Raw genomic sequence first — 18816 nt, 5'->3', positions numbered from 1 at the left:
CACAAATTTTCAATTTCTTCCAAACTTTAGTCAACAAAAAGGAGCTAGTATGATTTTAAATGATAGGTACAAGTACATATTATGTTAGTTAAGATATATTTACAACAATGTTGTGGCAGTTGCTGGTTCAAGAGTCAGTTCATCATTTAATGGAGGAGGTGACTGGATGAGATGAAGTGGGTACTGGTATGGTGGAGGATCATCAAACCTCCACCCATCAATTGAAGATGTCCTGAAATACACATTGAAGAGAGGAATGGTTAGTAAAGTATTAAAAAGCTAGTACCAATTATACTTAGACAAAACAGTTACTAACAAAGCAAAAAAGAAACACAAACACACAAAACATCTGGAGCTTGAACCCTGGACCATCAGTGTGTGAGGTCAGTATGCTACCTACCAGCTGTGCTACAGCTATACCCATCTCCCTTATAAATGTGACTCAAGAAGTAACCTGTATATAGTAAACAGAACATACACCCAGGTGAAGAAGAAACCAAAGCTGAATTAACCTGACCCTAACCCTAATGTTAGTTTGGTGTTTGCCTGTTTGGCATAATGATGGATTTCACTATCTCTATAAAGGTAAGCTTTAGTGAGTTCGATGCAAACTAGGATTGGAACAAGCAAAACAAACGTCCTAGCTCGAGGAGGTGGCTGTGCTCACTCCAACCCTATAGCTCGCCTCAAACTCATAAAAAAACTTATGAGCACAATACAACACTCAAGTAAAAAATATCAGTTCAGTAACCACTTCCTTAAAATTAATGCCACTGTTCTATTAGTGTTAGCTAACTCATACTGGTGATACTAAGTGGTGTAAGATACAGTGTATATGTATGCATCCTAGTGCTGTACTTGAAAATTCTGTATCATTTCATGACAAACTATTCTCATATGCATCTCAATGGTGACTATTCAATTAGAGTGGTTTTGTTACTGACTGTATGTTCTACTTAAGCAAAACGGATGCTAAATGATGGGGCTAATCCAAACAGATTCACTATACTGAGCAGCATTTTAAGAGTATGAGTATATAGAGTATTTGGTGACACACTGTGCTAATCTCTTACGGTGATGGAGTAGTGAGTACTCCACTGGTAGGATAATCAGGTGGAGGAGAGAAGGACAACTGTCTTAGCTCCATCTGAGCACTGGCTAGTGTGAGTGACTGTGCATCTTTTCTGAACTCTTTCTTCTTGTATCTTTTACCTGATTCATCAACTCTTCTTCTGTAAAAGAGTATTATATTAAATTAATGTACAGAAATCATGTGCCATAATTATTGCATGTTACTTCATCACACAGCAAAAAAAATATTTGATTTTTGATAAATGCAGCTACGTACAGTACCACTCAAATGTAACGTTGTCTCACAAGAGTGCGAGTGATTAAAAAACTTGCTAATTAAAGGACACGGCACCCAATTTGCTTGAGACTATTCACCCTGTTTTGCTTAGGATGAATATTCGTGAGCGAAATGGGTGACATGCCCTTACTTAGCAAGATTTTTAATAGCTTGCACTCTTGCGAGACGACGTTACATTTGAGCGGTACTGTAACTAGCAGGAGCTTACTTTGGCACTTATAAACTCCTGTAACCAGTGTTCCTTACTTGTATTATGTACATGTATGTTTAAATTGCTTCTTGTAAAATATTCCAGAAACACATTCAAAATTGTACTTAGAAATGGCACATACATACATGCACATGACTAATACCACAAACAGTGGAAGTTCAGTGGGACTAAAGCCTTTATAAACTGGTGACGGAAAGTAAACTCTATTCTCAAATTATTACACATTACCAAAATTAACAATTCAGTAGCAAACTTTTATTGGATATATCAACATGTCAATTCTCCAGCTTATGTTGGGCCGTTAATGGTAGATGTGTTTAAGTTTACTAACACAGAAAGCATTAATCAACAAGTAGTATTACTTACTGTGTTTGATAACGATTGTAGCAGAAACCAATAACCAAGTAGCTAATAATTATCACAACCACAAATAAGATGAGAAACGAGATCACTATTGCTATATTCCTGGAGGTAGAGTCATCTGCTGTTGTACCAGTCTCCGCTACTGACTGGGTAGTGGAAGAAGCAGTAGTGTCCTCTGAATCCTTCCTTATTAACTATATGTAAATTTCAAAACATGACTTTACCTATATGCCATGCAATATAAATTATACTGTATGCATACACAATTCCTGAAGATGTGCAGTGAGTTCACTGTGTTGTCATTCATATCCCAAGTATAATATAGAGGCAACACCAGTACTTTAAATGTGTGATAAGAAGAACAATTAGCAAAACAGTTAACGTCAATAAATACTGCACACCTTACTTTTAGAGTAATTGGATAGGGTGTTTACTTAGTGGTAAATTAATCTGAATAGATTATATCAACTGTATACACAAGGTGACTAGTGGTATGCTACTAACACAACTTAGGTCCTATACTGTTTATAGATTGTCAAGGAAGGTTGTGATCAGCCAGGTCTGGTCATCTAGCTGGGTCACATTTGTCTGGGTTATCTGGGTCTGACCTGCTTTATAAATTCTCTGGGTCTGACCCAGATTGGATCACATGTGAAATAAAGTAATTAGTTTGGCGATATGTTTAAATGCATTTTGCATCACAGTCTGGTCCAGGCATAGCTACAGTACAGTTACATACCATTATGCAATATGGTATTATACAACATGTACACCCGTGGACACGTGTTGTAGATGTTGCAGCACTGAGTAAGCTGTCCAATATCATCAGGGACAAGTGTTCTTTTTTAGCAAAGTTAACTTATAACTACTTACGTTTCTGAATGTTTGCTGTTCCCAACACTGTTCACTACAGGCACAGCGGATCCAGACTTCTAAAAGAGGAAGTTCCAGTCTTAATGGTAGACTTCCCAATAATGTTTCACTGTTAAATCTTAACCATTTAGAAATGTAACTGAAGTTTTTAACAGTTGCTGCAATAGCTTTAGAAGATAATGACAGTATTATCAGGGCCATCCAGAGAAATTAAGGGGCCCAGGGCAAAAAGTTAAAGTGGGGCCCCAGGGGCAAGGAGGTTTCCACTTTGAATCACAACTTCACCCAAGCTGTAAGTCGAAGACCAAAAAAAAACAAAAGGTCATTACATACTGACAATGACAATAGCTACCCCTCACCATCCATATCTCCTTATTCATAAGCTTGCTACACTGCTTCTCTGAAGAATACCGTGACTGCTCTATTAGAGTATCTAAATCTGACTGCTCTATTAGAGTATATTGATCTTTTAAACAGGCTTGATGGGGCCTCTTTGTGGCTGGGGCCCAGGGCAAAATGCCTCAGTTTCCTCCCCTCCCCCCACGTCCCCTGTGGGCGGCCCTGGGCATTATATTTAGAGGCACCTATCACAGAAAGATATTGCCTATCTCAGAAAGATAGCAGTTTCAAGTGATATTTGAAGTATTATTGCTGTAAACTGATTTTAGTTTTATTGAATAGAAGAAAAACTTAATTGTCAGCAGCTCTCACTCAGGCAGGTATCTGGGGGTTCCATGGAGCCCTTTGAGTCCCCCTGATCAGGGGCGGATCTAGGATTTATAAAAGGGGGGGCTAACTCAAGGTACTAATCCCTTGGGTAGAGGTGTGTGAAGCATTCCCAGCAAAGCATGCTGGGACTAGGGGGGTCTGGGGGCATGCCCCCCCAGGAAATTTTGAAAAATAGATGCTAAAAGACTGCAATTTGGAGACATTTCCACATAAAATTCATACCTGTGATATTTTATATACTGCCTTTAGATTATAGGTATGGCTCTCTGAAGCATTTTGCTAATGGAAAAGTTTGGGTAGGTACAGACAACCAAGTACATGATGCACCCCTCTCACAATTGCACAACACTGAATAGGTGCATGTTAGAATAATAATGTTGAAAGTGGAAAATTTTGAAATTTGAACAATACAAGATTGAATCTGAGAGCATTTTCAATGGAAATTGTGTACCTGAATTAAGTATTGCCATACATATTAACTACACAAGTAGATGCATGAATGAAGCCCTTTAAACAGACTAATGCACTTCATTGTATGTATAAGTGCAGGCGGATTTGGAAAAATTCCATAACAGAACCAACTACATGTTTCCAATGAATGTTCTATTAGAGTAGTTAGCTGACTGCTCTATTAGAGTATCTCGATCTTGTACACCTCCAATGTTGATCCGGGTCCTTGTTGCATAAACTTTAGCATAAATCCACTGATAATACCTTGGAAAGATGTTTATAAGGTGGTTTTATGAGTATTTGTATTATTAGTGATCATATAATTATGCTAATACAAAATTTCATTATACATATTGATCAAGTAAAGCCTAAATATGAAGGGGGGGGGGGGGTTTCAGCCCCCAAAGCCCTTCCCCCCTGGATCCGCCCCTGCTGATCCACTAGCTACTTCTCTTGTTCATTTCATCATTATCCAGAATGGTAGCATGCTTTCCAAATGGCATTTCAGTTTAGTCTAAAATACACTAACGGTTTCCTTTTACTTGATGCTTACCAGTGGACCTATACTCCTTGCAAAAAGCCACCAGTGAATGCTTTCCAAGGTAGTGCGTTTTATTAGGATTTTGCAAACGGGTGATTCCTATTATTAACCCACTATTGTGGTTATACTATCAGTGGACTCAATTCTGTAGACCTCAGATCAACTACTCCAATAGAACACACATTACACAGATAAAATACTCTAATTAAGCAGTCACACTGTTTAAATTGTTAAGCATTCTGGAATTGAACTTAGTGAGGATGTACTATATGTACTGAGATATGTACAAACATATTCAAATACTACAGTTTTAATGTTGTGAGGCTTTATGACATGGTGCATAGCTAGCAAGCTACTGCATATAATTTACTTATGTTGCTATTCTAGTATCACCAATGGATGCCATTCATAGCCACTCCCTGGATAGATTGTGGCTAGCTACAGTAGGTGGGGCACTACAAAAGTGCTGCCATGGACTCGTGTATCGTTAATTGGACTCAATTGTTCAGTTTTAGGTGGGGGCTAACAAAACTATATAGCACAAGTAATTTTGACGAACTGGACAATCAGAAATTAAAATTTTGACCAAAGTTTTAATACTTGTGTTATGGAATAGCAGTAATGTTAATTTTAACAGCAAAATGTTAACACTCTGGGCAATAATGGTATAATACCATGAAACTACATATTTAATTATTACTACATGATCAAGGAAAATACTTACGATCATTTTACACCAATCAATATCAAATGGCTGAGCTGAATAGAAGAGTTGTGGAAGATTACTGAGGTCCATGTCTGATTGACTGCAAGTCTCCATCACTGCTGTAATGTTATCAGAACTAGCCCTCTCATAGCCTTCTCGTACATTCCCAAATATCACATATACGCTGTGAACAATGTAAGAAAAGTCTGACGTACAGTGTGTTGCTGTGTTCTTGTATATACCACTACAGTAAATGTATTCCCTTGTTGTGGCTTGTATAAAAGCTGTATTTGATAAAATACTGCTCATGACTAAAATTTCGAAATACTACAATACTGAAGTATTGGCCCTATGTATCTTTTACTTATTTATAGCTGTGATGCCTGAATATATATATATATCTTCAAGGTTTACCCACAATCACGCATGCATGGTCCACTTACCCTTCATACACGTTGTCTTTAGTTGGTAGAGGAAGACTGTCTCCTCTGAATGTTGGATGGACCACACTCTCCACTAGTAGATCAGGTGACTGAAGGACAGTTTGTATGACAGTGGTCAGTGACGTCAATGTGCCTCCCATGAGAATCCCATCAAAGTTATTATTAGTAATGAACAAGTCGATAGAGTAATCTAAATGATACTTCGTTAAATTTCTCAATACTATAAATGAACAAAGTTTGGCGTGATTAAATTTGGCGAATCAAACTAAATTCTCTAAAATGTATTTGCCAATTAGCTAGTTTACAGTTTACATTGCTCAATATTATAAATTTTCCAAATTTTCATCTGTTAACCTGCTTGGTATACTGATTCATTTGAGAATTCGCCAAACTTAAGTTGTGCCAAACTTTCATCAGTCACGGTATCTGGTTGGGGCCGGTCCCACACAATTGCAGCATATTCGTGCACTGGCCTTACAAAGCAGATTTTTTGACCTTTTTCAGTAGTGCATTTGTGCCGTATAGTGTACGCTTGATAAAGTTGCTTTGTAATCACAGATTACACATACAGTGAGGCCCTCGCTAGCTAGCTATATCTATTTATTATTATTACTAATATTAGTATTTATTTTTTATCAGCAGACCCTCCAGGGGTATATCTATTGTACACCTACCAGTTTTTGCCACATACTCGGCTACATCGATAGATACGATCACCACTAAATTATCAAAGGTGTTCCTGTTGATTGCTATCACTTGAACGTCTAGTCTTCCAATATCACGTATAGTGGGCGTGCCGTATAAAATCCCAGGCGTTGAGCTGTTTCGTTGATAGAAGTTCAGCCAAGCGGGGAGTCCTGCAAATGGTTCGCTTGAAATTGAATAGTGCACACTAACTCGTTCACCTACGAAAATACAAATAAAAACCTTAAATTTGTGGGCGGAGCAGGGAGATCATGTTTCTTACCGGTTGAGTTAAACAATTGTGGAGCAAGTTCCTGATAATAAAACATTCCAACTTGAACTTCAGTTGTCTGCGAGATGCAGAGACGCAACAAGGAAAACAGTAACGAGACTACAAAGCGCTTATCCGTCATCACTCCAAAACATCATGCCAAAACAAACGGTTATCGGACAAAATAACATATTGATACGGGAAATCATTCAAAAATCGGTCGGATGGCTCATTCGGTTATTTTGCGGGTGACCGCATTGCTCTCTCTTGTTCTCGGACTCGATCTCGGATGTCTAGCTAGTGACACGGAATGCAAAATACACGTAGTGTTGCAGGGAGCTACGGGGGATCTAGCAAAGAGGTATCTCTGGTCCGCAATCTTTGATAACTACGTTTCGCTGTCGGATATTGACAATGAATGTAGAATCATCAGCGTTACTGCATCTTCAAGAGAACCATCATCGAAAGGAGATGAAATTCTCGCAGCTTTGGAGGATACACTGAAGTGTTCAGCAACTTCAACATGTAACACACACAAGACACAGTTTTCCAGACTGGTCTCCTATCACAGGCTGAAGCATGAAGAAGATTATTCTTTATTATCAGAGAAACTTAAAAGCATAGATGAACAGTGTCATTCATGTGTGGTAGGTAAGTTGTTCTACCTGTCGGTGCCACCACATGCTTATGCTGGCATTGTCAAGTACTTGAACACTTACTTCCGTCCCAAGGAAGGTGCGGGCTGGATTAGAGTACTTCTGGAGAAACCATTTGGAAGTGACTTAGAATCTGCGGTAACTTTACATGAAGAGTTAAGTCAGTACTTAAGAGAGGAAGAGATATATCGGATTGATCACTACCTTGGTAAAAAGGGTATCAAGCAGATTTTACCGTTTAGGAGTGCTAACAGAGAAATATTAGATGACCTGTGGAACACAAATCATATCAGCCACATTGAGGTGGCTATCAAAGAGAAGGTTGATTGCGGTGGTCGTACAAAATTTTATGATCAATATGGCATCATCCGAGATGTTTTCCAAAACCATTTGTCTGAAATGTTGGCATTGGTGACAATGGGCCTTCCTACACAGATAGCTGGTGAAGACTCAAGCAAGATACATTTTTTACACAGTTTGTTTCCTCCTAGACTGTATAGTACAGTTCTTGGGCAGTATAATGACTATGTAGCCCACTTAGTTTCTGATGGGGTGCTACAAAATCTTCAGAATGTTTCCCAGACACCAACGTATGCTAGTGTAGTACTGTTCTCAAAATTGCCTCAATGGAATGGAGTTCCATTGTTTCTGACATCAGGCAAGTCCCTAGGTAATAAATCATCGTATGTCAGGGTAGTATTTAAGGACAGTTTGGTTTCACCTCAGCTCTTTACAACGTCTGTTTGTAGCCCTGAAATAATCTTTATAATTCAAGATGGTCAGTTTGGATTTCCAGGAATTTTGGTATCAGATTTATTTAGTAATTTAATCTTACCTAGTGAACATTGGAAGAAAGATGACATTGAAATGGCATGTGGACATTATTACTACATCAGCGATGAAGCTAGTTCTATAGCTAACAATGCTTATACCAATTTGCTACATTCTGCATTAACTGGTGATAAAAATGAATTTGTTGGCACAGAAAGGCTATTAGCATTGTGGAATATTTGGAGTCCTCTATTAGCAGAAATTGACTCAGTCAATCCACAAATACAACTTTACACTGAAGATACTATAGAACTGTTGCAATACAATAGGGTTGGTTCTAGATTGTACTTTACACATGCCGTACAGAGTGATAAAGAAGATTTATCGTCCTTTCAAGTGTTACAAGATAAATCAGATGAGGCCAGTAAAATGTGTAATTCCCGAGTGATTATGGGTAACAAATTTGAATTAGCTGATAAGTTATCATTGCTTTTTGTAGAGTTATCAACACAAGCTGAAACGAATGGACATTCAGTTCATATTGCTCTACCAGGGGGCACTAGTCCTTTAATATTTTACCAAAATTTGGCTACAAATTTTAACAATTTTTCATGGAAGCACATCCATATATGGCAAGTTGATGAAAGGTGTGTACCCCACAGAAGCCCTCATTCAAATATACAAAATATTGAGACAAATTTGCTACAATTTGTATCCATCCCTAGGAACAATATTCATCCCATGATAGAACAGCATGGCAGCTGCCATGATGTAGCACCAACTTATGCTACTCAGTTACATTCCATGATATCTAGTAACTCCTTAGACATGATAGTACTTGGACTAGGGGTAGATGGTCATGTTGCCTCCCTATTCCCGAATGTTACTGAGTATTTAAGCCAGTCGAATCCCCTAGTGACTCGTGTTACATTGCTTGAGTCTCATCCAGTTGAGATTAAGGACAGAATTACATTGACCACAGAAGCAATCTTGTTGGGACGCAGTGTTGCTGTTCTTGCGGTCGATGTTAGCAAGTGTGATGTGGTGAAGGTGTTAATGAGAGGGGAAGGAGCAGATCTTCCTGCAGCTAAACTACTACATCAGCCAAACGTTGTCTGGTATGTGAATCAAAAGTGCTTAGAATAATTTTTCTGTCTGTATCTAGTAATTTAGCAAAGGTTGCTGTACAAATGAAATTCAGATATGATATAATTAATGCTGGGAAAGGTTTGCTAAGGGATAATGTTTACTTTTCTGGGTGTGCAAGTGCTTCAGGGCTTATGATAATGTCCGGATATCAGACAACATCTGGTCAAATTACATAGATGTCTTTGTCTCTCTGGTGTGCTTACTAAATTCACTTACAGTGGTACTTATAATTTTTGATGTTTGCAGAAAATAATTATGGACTGTAAGAGTTCTATTTTGTCAGGTCTATGTATGGTTGTTTCTGAGCCTAATCATGAGTGCTAATATAGAAAATTATACACAACACATAACTAGATTTATGATACCAAGAATGATGGGAGAGCAAACACTGACACCTCAAGCTTGACCTTATCAATAGTTCTTTATTACCAATAAATGTCATTAAAAGTGAACTTGTCAAATTTGATTTACATGCTGTGTAATTATGGTTATAATAGGTAAATGTTACACATGTGATGAGCAACCAGGCATTATTTTCCAAACAACAACCTTGCTACTTTAGGAAAAATAATATCAGCTTGGTCTTCCCATAGAGTTATGATACCTATATGATCCACATGTTAACATGTAGACTTGGGTTAAGATATTACTATTAAAAATCTATCCTCTACATGCTAGTAGTCTATAAATTATATTTGAAGTATAACAGAAACTGAATATTGTCCTGATTAATATTGCCGTAATGTTATAAGTCAGCATATGTAACTAAGTACCTAAGTTTTCTCAGCACGTGTCCAGTTGGTGTTGTCCACATTACCAAATTCCATTGTATACATAATTATAGTTCTGGTATACTACGGGTATAGTCTGAGTGGTACTTTTGTTTTGTTCTGATGGTTGATGTATGCATGCAAGGTGTTTCGATGTAGCCTGACAGTGCACATAGTTTTAAAAGAAAAACTGACTTGCGTGTTGTATAATAGAGCTGAGTACAGGTGTACTACTGTAGATATTATTCAGCAGAACACTGATGAAAAGTTGAATGTTAATTGTGAACAGAATAGTGAATATGCAGGATTTATGATACATAGATTCTAGTTGGATAAAATCTTCAGATAGTAATCGTATATTATATGCACACTATCATGATTGTACTTAGCCTTGGTATATTGTATTACAAACTACTAATACCAAAATGCCACCATGATTATAGTTATAGTATTGCGAATTGATTCTTTGATTAGAACTTTCTTGTGTTCCAGAATTTTAATTCTCGGATAATATTTCTATACTTGTATTTAGTAAGCAAGGGGTAAGTTACCATTGAGGTATATATGCCTTTACAGTAATGCTCCACAACAACAGTGCTAATGTGTACCATTCAAATCATCTCCAGTTACGATGCTAAGTCATAAATTTATGGCTTGTTGAAAATGTTGCAACTAAAATATTATTGTAATATCATTTGAACAGATCTAATTAGCTAGACACCTAGTGGTTAGCTAATGGACAGTTGAGCCATCACTAACTATTAGTACATTGAGATCACTAACCTACTATAGTACATTGATATATTTATGTGTCACTTCTAAAGTTTGAAGAATTACATGTGTTCTGGTGCATTCTTAGAATCAAATCTTTTACTGAGGTTATTGATGTAGCTAATAACTTGACTACCATACATGCATGGCACTTTCTGTGTCATAGCTACAACCTGGCAAAGAACAACCTTTTAGTTCTTCCTCATAGCAGTTAAAAAGATATACTTTCATTAAAGCTACATGTACTGTAGAAGTGACATTTTTTAGTATTCATGTGATGTAGTGAAATAGGTAAGTGGCTGCATGTATCTCCTTGACAAGGTCACTATAGAACTAGGTGACCAGTCACTGTGGCAGTGTTGGGCCAATACTTTTAAAAAGCAATATATTGCTTATTACTCTACTGCCACTGCGATGAAATGTGATACAGTTATACGTATATTACTTCAATTTAAAAGTAACTAGTAATAATTATATTACATATTACACGGCGCTGTGTTATTACATTAAGTAATAATATTACAGTAACGACTAGTAATGTGCTATTTTATAATGCATTACTTATGTAAAGTAACTATCGTTAGATATTACTAGCTTTAGAAAGTAACGCGTTCTGCCCAACACTGCATGTAGGTGACATTTTAAGTTTTTTTTTAGATTAGAACATACAAATAAACAGTTAAACAATTAAATCAAAAACTGAGTCTCTGATTGTACCAAGGCCACAGGAGCACTTTTGATGTAATTACCTTGTGAAGATCACGCTCCTCTAATGCACTGGATTGCTGAATGCAGCAAACAAAATGACAATTTACATCTAATCCATCCTAATACTGTGGCATAAGGGTCATTCCATTTGTTAGACAATAAACTCACCAATCTCTTGTAAAATACACTGGCTTCATGGCCCATTCCTCCGGAAGCAGAGAACACTAGAGGGGTAAAAGAACTGTGTTCCATTTCACGGATTTGCAATTCATAAGCTCTCTTCTTTGTTATTTCGTGTTTCCTGTAACATGACTGAGTTAAATCATATTATCTATGGTTAAATGCATTATGCAGGAACTAGTGTATACCACTAACAATGGTCAACCCTCCTTCAATTCAATGATGACCTTAGAGTAATAATTATTGTTGTGACAGGATATTCCTGCAAAATTAGTCTCCTTGTCACTGATTGAGCATAAATAGAATTTCCTCAGTCTGTTAAAGGACCCTCTGTGTAAAAAGAACTGTACTATTGTAAACCTCATGTATAAGAGCATGTAGTTTCTGAAGTCCCTTTAGACCTCTACCTATACAATTTTACATCTGAAAAAGGCAACTTCCACACAATCATTTAAGTTTGTTATGTAGAAGTTCCACTGTAGGTGAAAATAATGTGTCAGAAACTTTTACCCCACTAAAAGCAATGGAAGTGCATTACATCACAGATTCTCAACTATGTGTTCTGAGCAGGTCACAGCAATTTTTGTACATCCACATTAACAGGTCCCAGTCTATATCGGACTTGTTAAAACATTATAGCAATGTGTGTCTGACACTGACCATTTTAGGCTCAAGTGTGTACCCCTCTCTATACCAAGCATATAGTTACGTAAATTTTAATATATATATATATATATATATATAGCTACCGAAAATTTTTAAGGAAAGAATTTTTTGTGTAAATGTGTAAAAGCAATATTTGTATTCTTATGTTGTAAACAATCAATCGTGATACGTGTGGTGCTATATATATACTCACTCGCAAAATTCATGAAAATTTTGACCCTCAAAAATTTCTCTTATGCCAGTACGCTACAAACTGAATACTAATTTTTTGGCCTGAGATGCTTTTACGGATGAATTGAATTTAACTGTACTTTCATGGACTTAGACATGTCCATGATTATGCTGATGAATTGAAGGTTTTTTCTAATTAATTATTTTGGCATCACAGCTTGTTGGAAAGGTTTTATAAGAGGAATTATATATGCATGCACTAACATTTTATTCAGTGATGCTGAAGATTGTCAACAGCTCGTATACATATGTACATGGTGCTCACAAGCTGCTCTGTGATTATTTATCAAACCATCTGGAGGATAAATAGATTGTTGTAGCATGGTTTATGGCTTTACACATGAACTGTTCTATACTGATTAATTGTAAAATAATGCATGGAGGCAAAATATAAAAGACATTGCATGAGTGTGGTCTTGGTGAATAAATGCACAAATGCATGTAGAAATTGATCCATTAATTTCAAGAACACTTGGCAAGTAGCTTTGTTTAGCTATATGGAGCTGTATATACACCTAGCACTTTCAATTCATTGGTAATGGAATTTAGATAATAAGGTGATCAATTATATACACTACACACAATAGGCTTCTATATAGTCTATACACAACAGCTGAGCTTCTAGCAGTCCATTAACAATGTATTATAAGTACATCAATGTACAAGTGACCAATAATGTGTACAACCATTAATTTTTGTTTGGGGTAGTAAGGAATAGCTACCTACACTTTGTACAGGAAGTATTAGGTTTGCCCTCTTGGTGGGTTCTGAGAATCTGGTAGTGATATTCAACCTGAACCCATGTATAGCCAGATTCTGAGAAATTTAAGTTTCACGAGAAATTCAACATGTTAATGTTACATTTTGGTAATAATCCATGTAGGCATTTGAGTTATATATGTGATGAATAACTAACATTGCAACATGAAAATCATTAGTTTATTATAATTGTTACTATCAGCAATAATTATTATGCCTAATGTTAGTTTTACATGATGATCCGTTATTTGGTTATTACAAAAGTCTTAACTACAGAGATAAGGACAACAAGAAGGTTTGAACAATCTGGCTGTTGGCACAATATTCCAGGCTCCCCGCACAAACTTATACCCATAATTATACTGTGTGGGAGGATCAAATATGCTGCACTGTGACATACACCTGATATACCCTGTTTGTGTTACCATTATTTTATGTTGTAACAGTAAACAACATTTGAAGTAGTTATAAATGCCGGCCAGCTAAGTGGCCACTGTTAGATCATAGATACATAGTATACTCTCTCAGAAAGTACATACTATCTATGTTATCACACAATTAGCTGCTGCACTGAAATAGTGTACGTGCATTTGGAAATCACATCATATAGCTATAGGCATATTATTATGTAGCACTACCCATGTATTAAGAACACCTCGGGACCAACCAAAAGTGACCAAGGTGTCCTGATTTTCCAGGTCTGTTTGCATGCTAAGGGATAGTTTGTGACTATTGCCAAGTGTCCAGATCACACAGATGCCCTTACTGTCAAGTGTCCTGATTAACAGGTTCCACTGTACACAATATTGACATCTTCCGGTATAAATATGTCAGCATTAAAGTTACCCTCTACATGCATACATCCCAATGATTAGGATTAAAATTAATAATAACACGGCTTCAGTTCTGAGAATTAGTGGGGACTACATTGAGGATATAATAAACATCCACAAAATATATGGTTAAATAACTTTTAGCTATGCAGCCAGCAGCCCATGATTAGAATTAAAATTAATGGATAATAACACACTTTCTGAGAATTAGTGGGGACTACACTGAGAATATAATAAACAGCCACAAATTATATGGTTAATCAACTTTTAGCTATGCCGGCCCATGTAGAGCATTATATATATAGTACTATTTACAACAACAACAAAAAACTCTAAACATTTAAAAGTATGTTCCTGTACTACCATCAGTTAGTCACACAATGAGTACCATAAGGCTGCTGAGTGATAATTATTTTACACATAAGATGATGAAGTTGTTGTTCTATTGTATACACAAGCAGAACAAACACATGGCATACAAAGACACACACACACACACACACATGCACACACATAGCTACAACACACACCATTAGTGCTTCCATGTATAGTGGTTACGTGTGTATAAGTGTTGTAACAACCTCTCTTAACAAACTCCCCAAATTAAGGACACAGTAGAAAAAAACCTCCATAATAAGGACAAAAATTTGGTCCCAACAGGTCTGGTTTATACCTCTGAAAGAAGAAAACCTCTATATTACAACAAAAAGTGGCCAACAATTCTGGGTCCCAAAATGTCTGTAATAGAGAAGTTCCACTGTATGATACAGATTATGAATGCATTGTTAACCCTATTTAGAATAGTTGACATGCTCCTTGAACACTCAATGTACTATGAAGTGACTAGTGAAAATACCGGTGATACTTCTAAAGAAATCCGCTATTCTCAGAAACTGTACTGTATGTGTATGATTTCATCATTATGTCATGCAATAATTACTTCACAACACTGTCTTAGAGCTAAAACTAATTATCTAGCTGTGTAGCTACTTGCCTAGCAACCACTAGCTACTTGTCTGGCAACTACACAGTATGTATAGAGTATTATTATTATCCTTGCATATACACCTACTGGCATTATCCATGTATATCAATTAATCATGGTCAGTAGTACTGTAGCTACATGTAAGAACAACTTAGTGGCTATGGCCATCGCTACTTTTGTAGTGACTGAAAATGTCTCTGGAGATTAGTATAGTGAATGGTTACGGTTGTTAAAGCATATTTTTGTATGGAGAGAGTATGCATGGATAAGTTATACAGATGAGACCCAAGCCCACACAAAGTACCTGCTATGATGATGTATCTGAAATTCAAGAAACAACATAATTATGTGACTGGATTTGACAAAACCAGGCTTCCACACATGTCCAGATTTAAGAACCATAACAGTAAACTATCACTTTCAAATTTTGACCTGTTATTGCATAACGCAATGAGAGAATTATGTGAAAATTGTACTGACTGGTTAATGGTTAAAGTCGACGAAGAATTAGATGTGTGTGGAAGCCTGCATGGTTTTGTCAAATCTGATCACATTTTCAGATAATATGTAATAAAGAAGTCTATCATTGAATGTAGGTGTACTATACGTAACTACGTGCCCATACATAATTAAGTAGCTAGCAAGCTTATACATAAGCTTTTAAAATATTTTGTCAAAACTTTTTTATACTGAAGAGCCTTCATCCATTACAATTATACATTAAATAATAATGATTTCATGTGTTTAATGCATTTGTGTATAATACGTATTATTACATAAAGATATTCACAAATAATATAATTACATAGTAATGTACTATTTTGTAAGTACACAGTAATGTACTTACAAAATAGTCATTAAGTGTCACAAACTAAAAGTGATTCTAAAGTAGATGCTGTCATCTTTGAGATAGTTAGCAGTTAGACATTTATCAGAGACGAATTCTACAAATCCCCACCCCTTGTATGAGATGTCCGTAGGTGTTCTTCTAGCATTATCTTCGTTGTAACGATCTAGAGGTATTTTGTTTGAGTGATGTCCACTGTCACAGCTTTGGTTCAGCAACGTTACTTCGAATACTCCATGAAGTGGCAAGCACAGATGATCATGTTCTCCCTTTCTGATGTAGAGGTAAACTGAGAGATGTGTTTTACTTGTATATCCAACAGGACCGACCCCCAAGCACATTGTGTAACCATGTACATGTGTATAAAAGCTAGGACTGCACCACAGTTTTCTGTTTGCCTTCACTTTGCTATATTCGTCCATCTTCACAATCACTGGTAAAACATGGGTATTGCTAGCAGTTGAGGCTGCCATTGCTGCTATATGCTGAGACCAAAGGTTATCGGTGAGGTGCAAAATGCGATTCTCTAATGTTCTAAGTTGGTCAAGAAGATAGACGTGTTTACTATTAGATGTAGTTTCCAGTTGATCAATACGTCCAATCGCCATGAATAAGTGTTCCTCCATTTTCTCTTTCCCGTGTTCTTCCTCTTCTTTACGTGCCATCCTTGCCCCACATCCTAACTTCATGTACTTGCAACTAACCAACTCAAGTGAACACACTTTCCTGTGCTCATCCAGGTCTTCACGAAGGATATACTCAACATCACAATGGTTGGGACAATCTAATGGAACTTTTAGACACTGTTCCTTGTGTTCACCCTTTATAAATTGGTGGTCTCCCGTTTCATGGCAGTACTCACACTCTGCCTTACGACACGGACAGTCTGATTTGACATGATCAGTAAGATATTGTCGTTGTACAATCACCCCACACTCACTTGGGCATATCATTTCCTCAAACTTACAACCACCATTGTTCTCAAGGTGATTCTGAATGTCATTAACTTCTCCTTGCCATTCACAGCCCTTGTCCCTGTTAGAGCAGTACACTTGCAAACTCCTAATCTTTCTGTCAATTTGCTTGTTGGAAAAGGTTTGAAATTCTTTGTTACAGCACACTGGACAGCTTTTGCTTTTGTAAGAGTCAGAAGACTTATTACGCTTTACCTTGTAAACACAAATTTTACAAAAAGTGTGTCCGCAACATTCGCTGAGTTGCGCATCTCGACTAGGCAGGAGACAAATTTTGCACAAGAAGTCATCGTTGTGCGTTGAATCCACGAACTCAAAAAAGTACCCACCGTCTTTGTCAGGGATCGAACATCGTGGCGTACTGGTCACTGTGGATGAGCTGCTGGACTTTCGACTGTGGGACGTTCTGATCATCACTAATCTATCTCCAAATTTTGCTTGAATAAATGACATGGTGCGGAGGAATTCGATAGCCTCGCACACTTATCTTGGAACTCTCCAAACTGTCCACACCGCTTCATTTCTACAGAATTATACACGGGATATGACAGGTTGCGGTGGCATGTGGTTTCCCGATACAGTACACGTAACCGGATGCGATTTTAAGGCTGCGTGTTGTCTAGGTACGCTGGCGGCTGCTTTTTCTGTGAATGGCCACCTGTGAATGGCCCTAGTCGCACCCCCAGACTAGCTATCCCCAAGCCTATCCCACTAGGGACCTGCCAAATAGCTACAAGGGTCAGAAAATTCCATCCACGATAAGAGAATCCTGGTGTCCTTAAGGAACAGAGGGCTTCATATGATGATGGCCTGCGGCCTGGTGATATCTTTCATCCTGATTTTCAACACGGACGTTCTGCTTACTTCGACGTCTCTGTACGCAGCACTATTCAGCCTGCTTTCATTTCCTCTTCTGCTGCATGTGCTGGGGTAGCTGCTGCAGCTGGAGAGTTGGCCAAGGATGAGAAGCATTTGGCAGCTGTGGAGAAGGCTGGTTCTGAGTTTGTTCCTTTGGTAGTGGAGTGCTTTGGAGTGTGGACCCCTTTTGCCCTGAGAATGTTAAGAATTATTGCTGACCGTACCACCCCTAGAAGCGGTGTTCCTACCAAGCTTGCAAGAAAGAATTTATTACAACAACTTTCTGTTGCACTGTGGCAAAGCAATGCTAAAATGATTTTAAGATATTGGGCTGTTCAGGACAATGATGATGATAACAATCCCCTTTTTCCTTGATTGATTGTATTCCTAGTAGTAGTATATAGTAGCAGTACTAGTAGTAGCAGTAGTAGTTTGGCTGTGTAGTTGTATGTGTAGTTGTAACTAAATATTCTTTTGTACCATCCACGATAAGATCAAACTGTATGCCGGCAGATGACGTATTGTTGTATTCTCGAATAACATCAATTGCTGACTGCTTAAGCTTACAACAGGACTTAGACCTACTTGCTCAATAGGCCAACAGATGGAAGATGACATTCAATATCCTGAAATGTGAGTTCCTGAGAGTAACAAACCAACGCAATCCTATCTTGCACACGCGGTATTATATTGAAAATTCTCCCTTTAAGGAAGTTCCATCTGCCAAATATCTAGGAGTCACCATCGACAACAAGCTTACCTTCAATGACCATATCCAAACAATCACCAATAAAGCTAACCAAATCAATGCCTTTATTTACAGAAACCTGCGCCACTGTCCAAGCACTGTAAAATGTAACTGCTACAGAAGTATGGTCAGGCCAGAGCTTGAATATGCATCATCTGTATGGGATCCCCATACCTTAAATAATATTAATAGAATTGAAGCAGTACAGAGAAGAGCGGCCAGATTTTGCTAAATGAGTTTTCAAGTTACTCTAGTGTTGCTAAGCACACT

General features: G+C 37.4%; 3 protein-coding genes across 3 annotated transcripts; 1 reads left to right on the top strand and 2 right to left on the bottom strand.

The window, feature by feature from the left end:
* Nucleotides 1–25: 25 nt before the first annotated feature.
* On the bottom strand, nt 26–6833 carry LOC136237239 (epsilon-sarcoglycan-like). Its single transcript, XM_066027571.1, has 7 exons — nt 6653–6833; nt 6360–6590; nt 5686–5875; nt 5261–5426; nt 1947–2137; nt 1074–1232; nt 26–232 (listed from the first exon to the last, which is right to left on the bottom strand). The coding sequence occupies exons 1-7, from the start codon at nt 6780–6782 to the stop codon at nt 100–102; spliced, it is 1200 nt and encodes a 399-aa protein (XP_065883643.1). The 5' UTR covers nt 6783–6833; the 3' UTR covers nt 26–99.
* An 8-nt stretch (nt 6834–6841) lies between these two features.
* Nucleotides 6842–9609, top strand: LOC136237238 (GDH/6PGL endoplasmic bifunctional protein-like). Its single transcript, XM_066027570.1, has one exon. The coding sequence runs from the start codon at nt 6865–6867 to the stop codon at nt 9211–9213; it is 2349 nt and encodes a 782-aa protein (XP_065883642.1). The 5' UTR covers nt 6842–6864; the 3' UTR covers nt 9214–9609.
* Nucleotides 9610–15983: 6374 nt separating this feature from the next.
* On the bottom strand, nt 15984–17393 carry LOC136268777 (TNF receptor-associated factor 4-like). The gene has a single exon (XM_066064238.1). It carries the CDS (start codon nt 17391–17393, stop codon nt 15984–15986), a length of 1410 nt encoding a protein of 469 aa, XP_065920310.1.
* Nucleotides 17394–18816: the final 1423 nt, after the last annotated feature.

This window comes from Dysidea avara, chromosome 10 (assembly GCF_963678975.1).
Source record: "Dysidea avara chromosome 10, odDysAvar1.4, whole genome shotgun sequence".
Classification (NCBI taxonomy): Eukaryota; Metazoa; Porifera; class Demospongiae; order Dictyoceratida; family Dysideidae; genus Dysidea; species Dysidea avara.
This window is presented reverse-complemented; position numbering and strand designations above follow the sequence as displayed.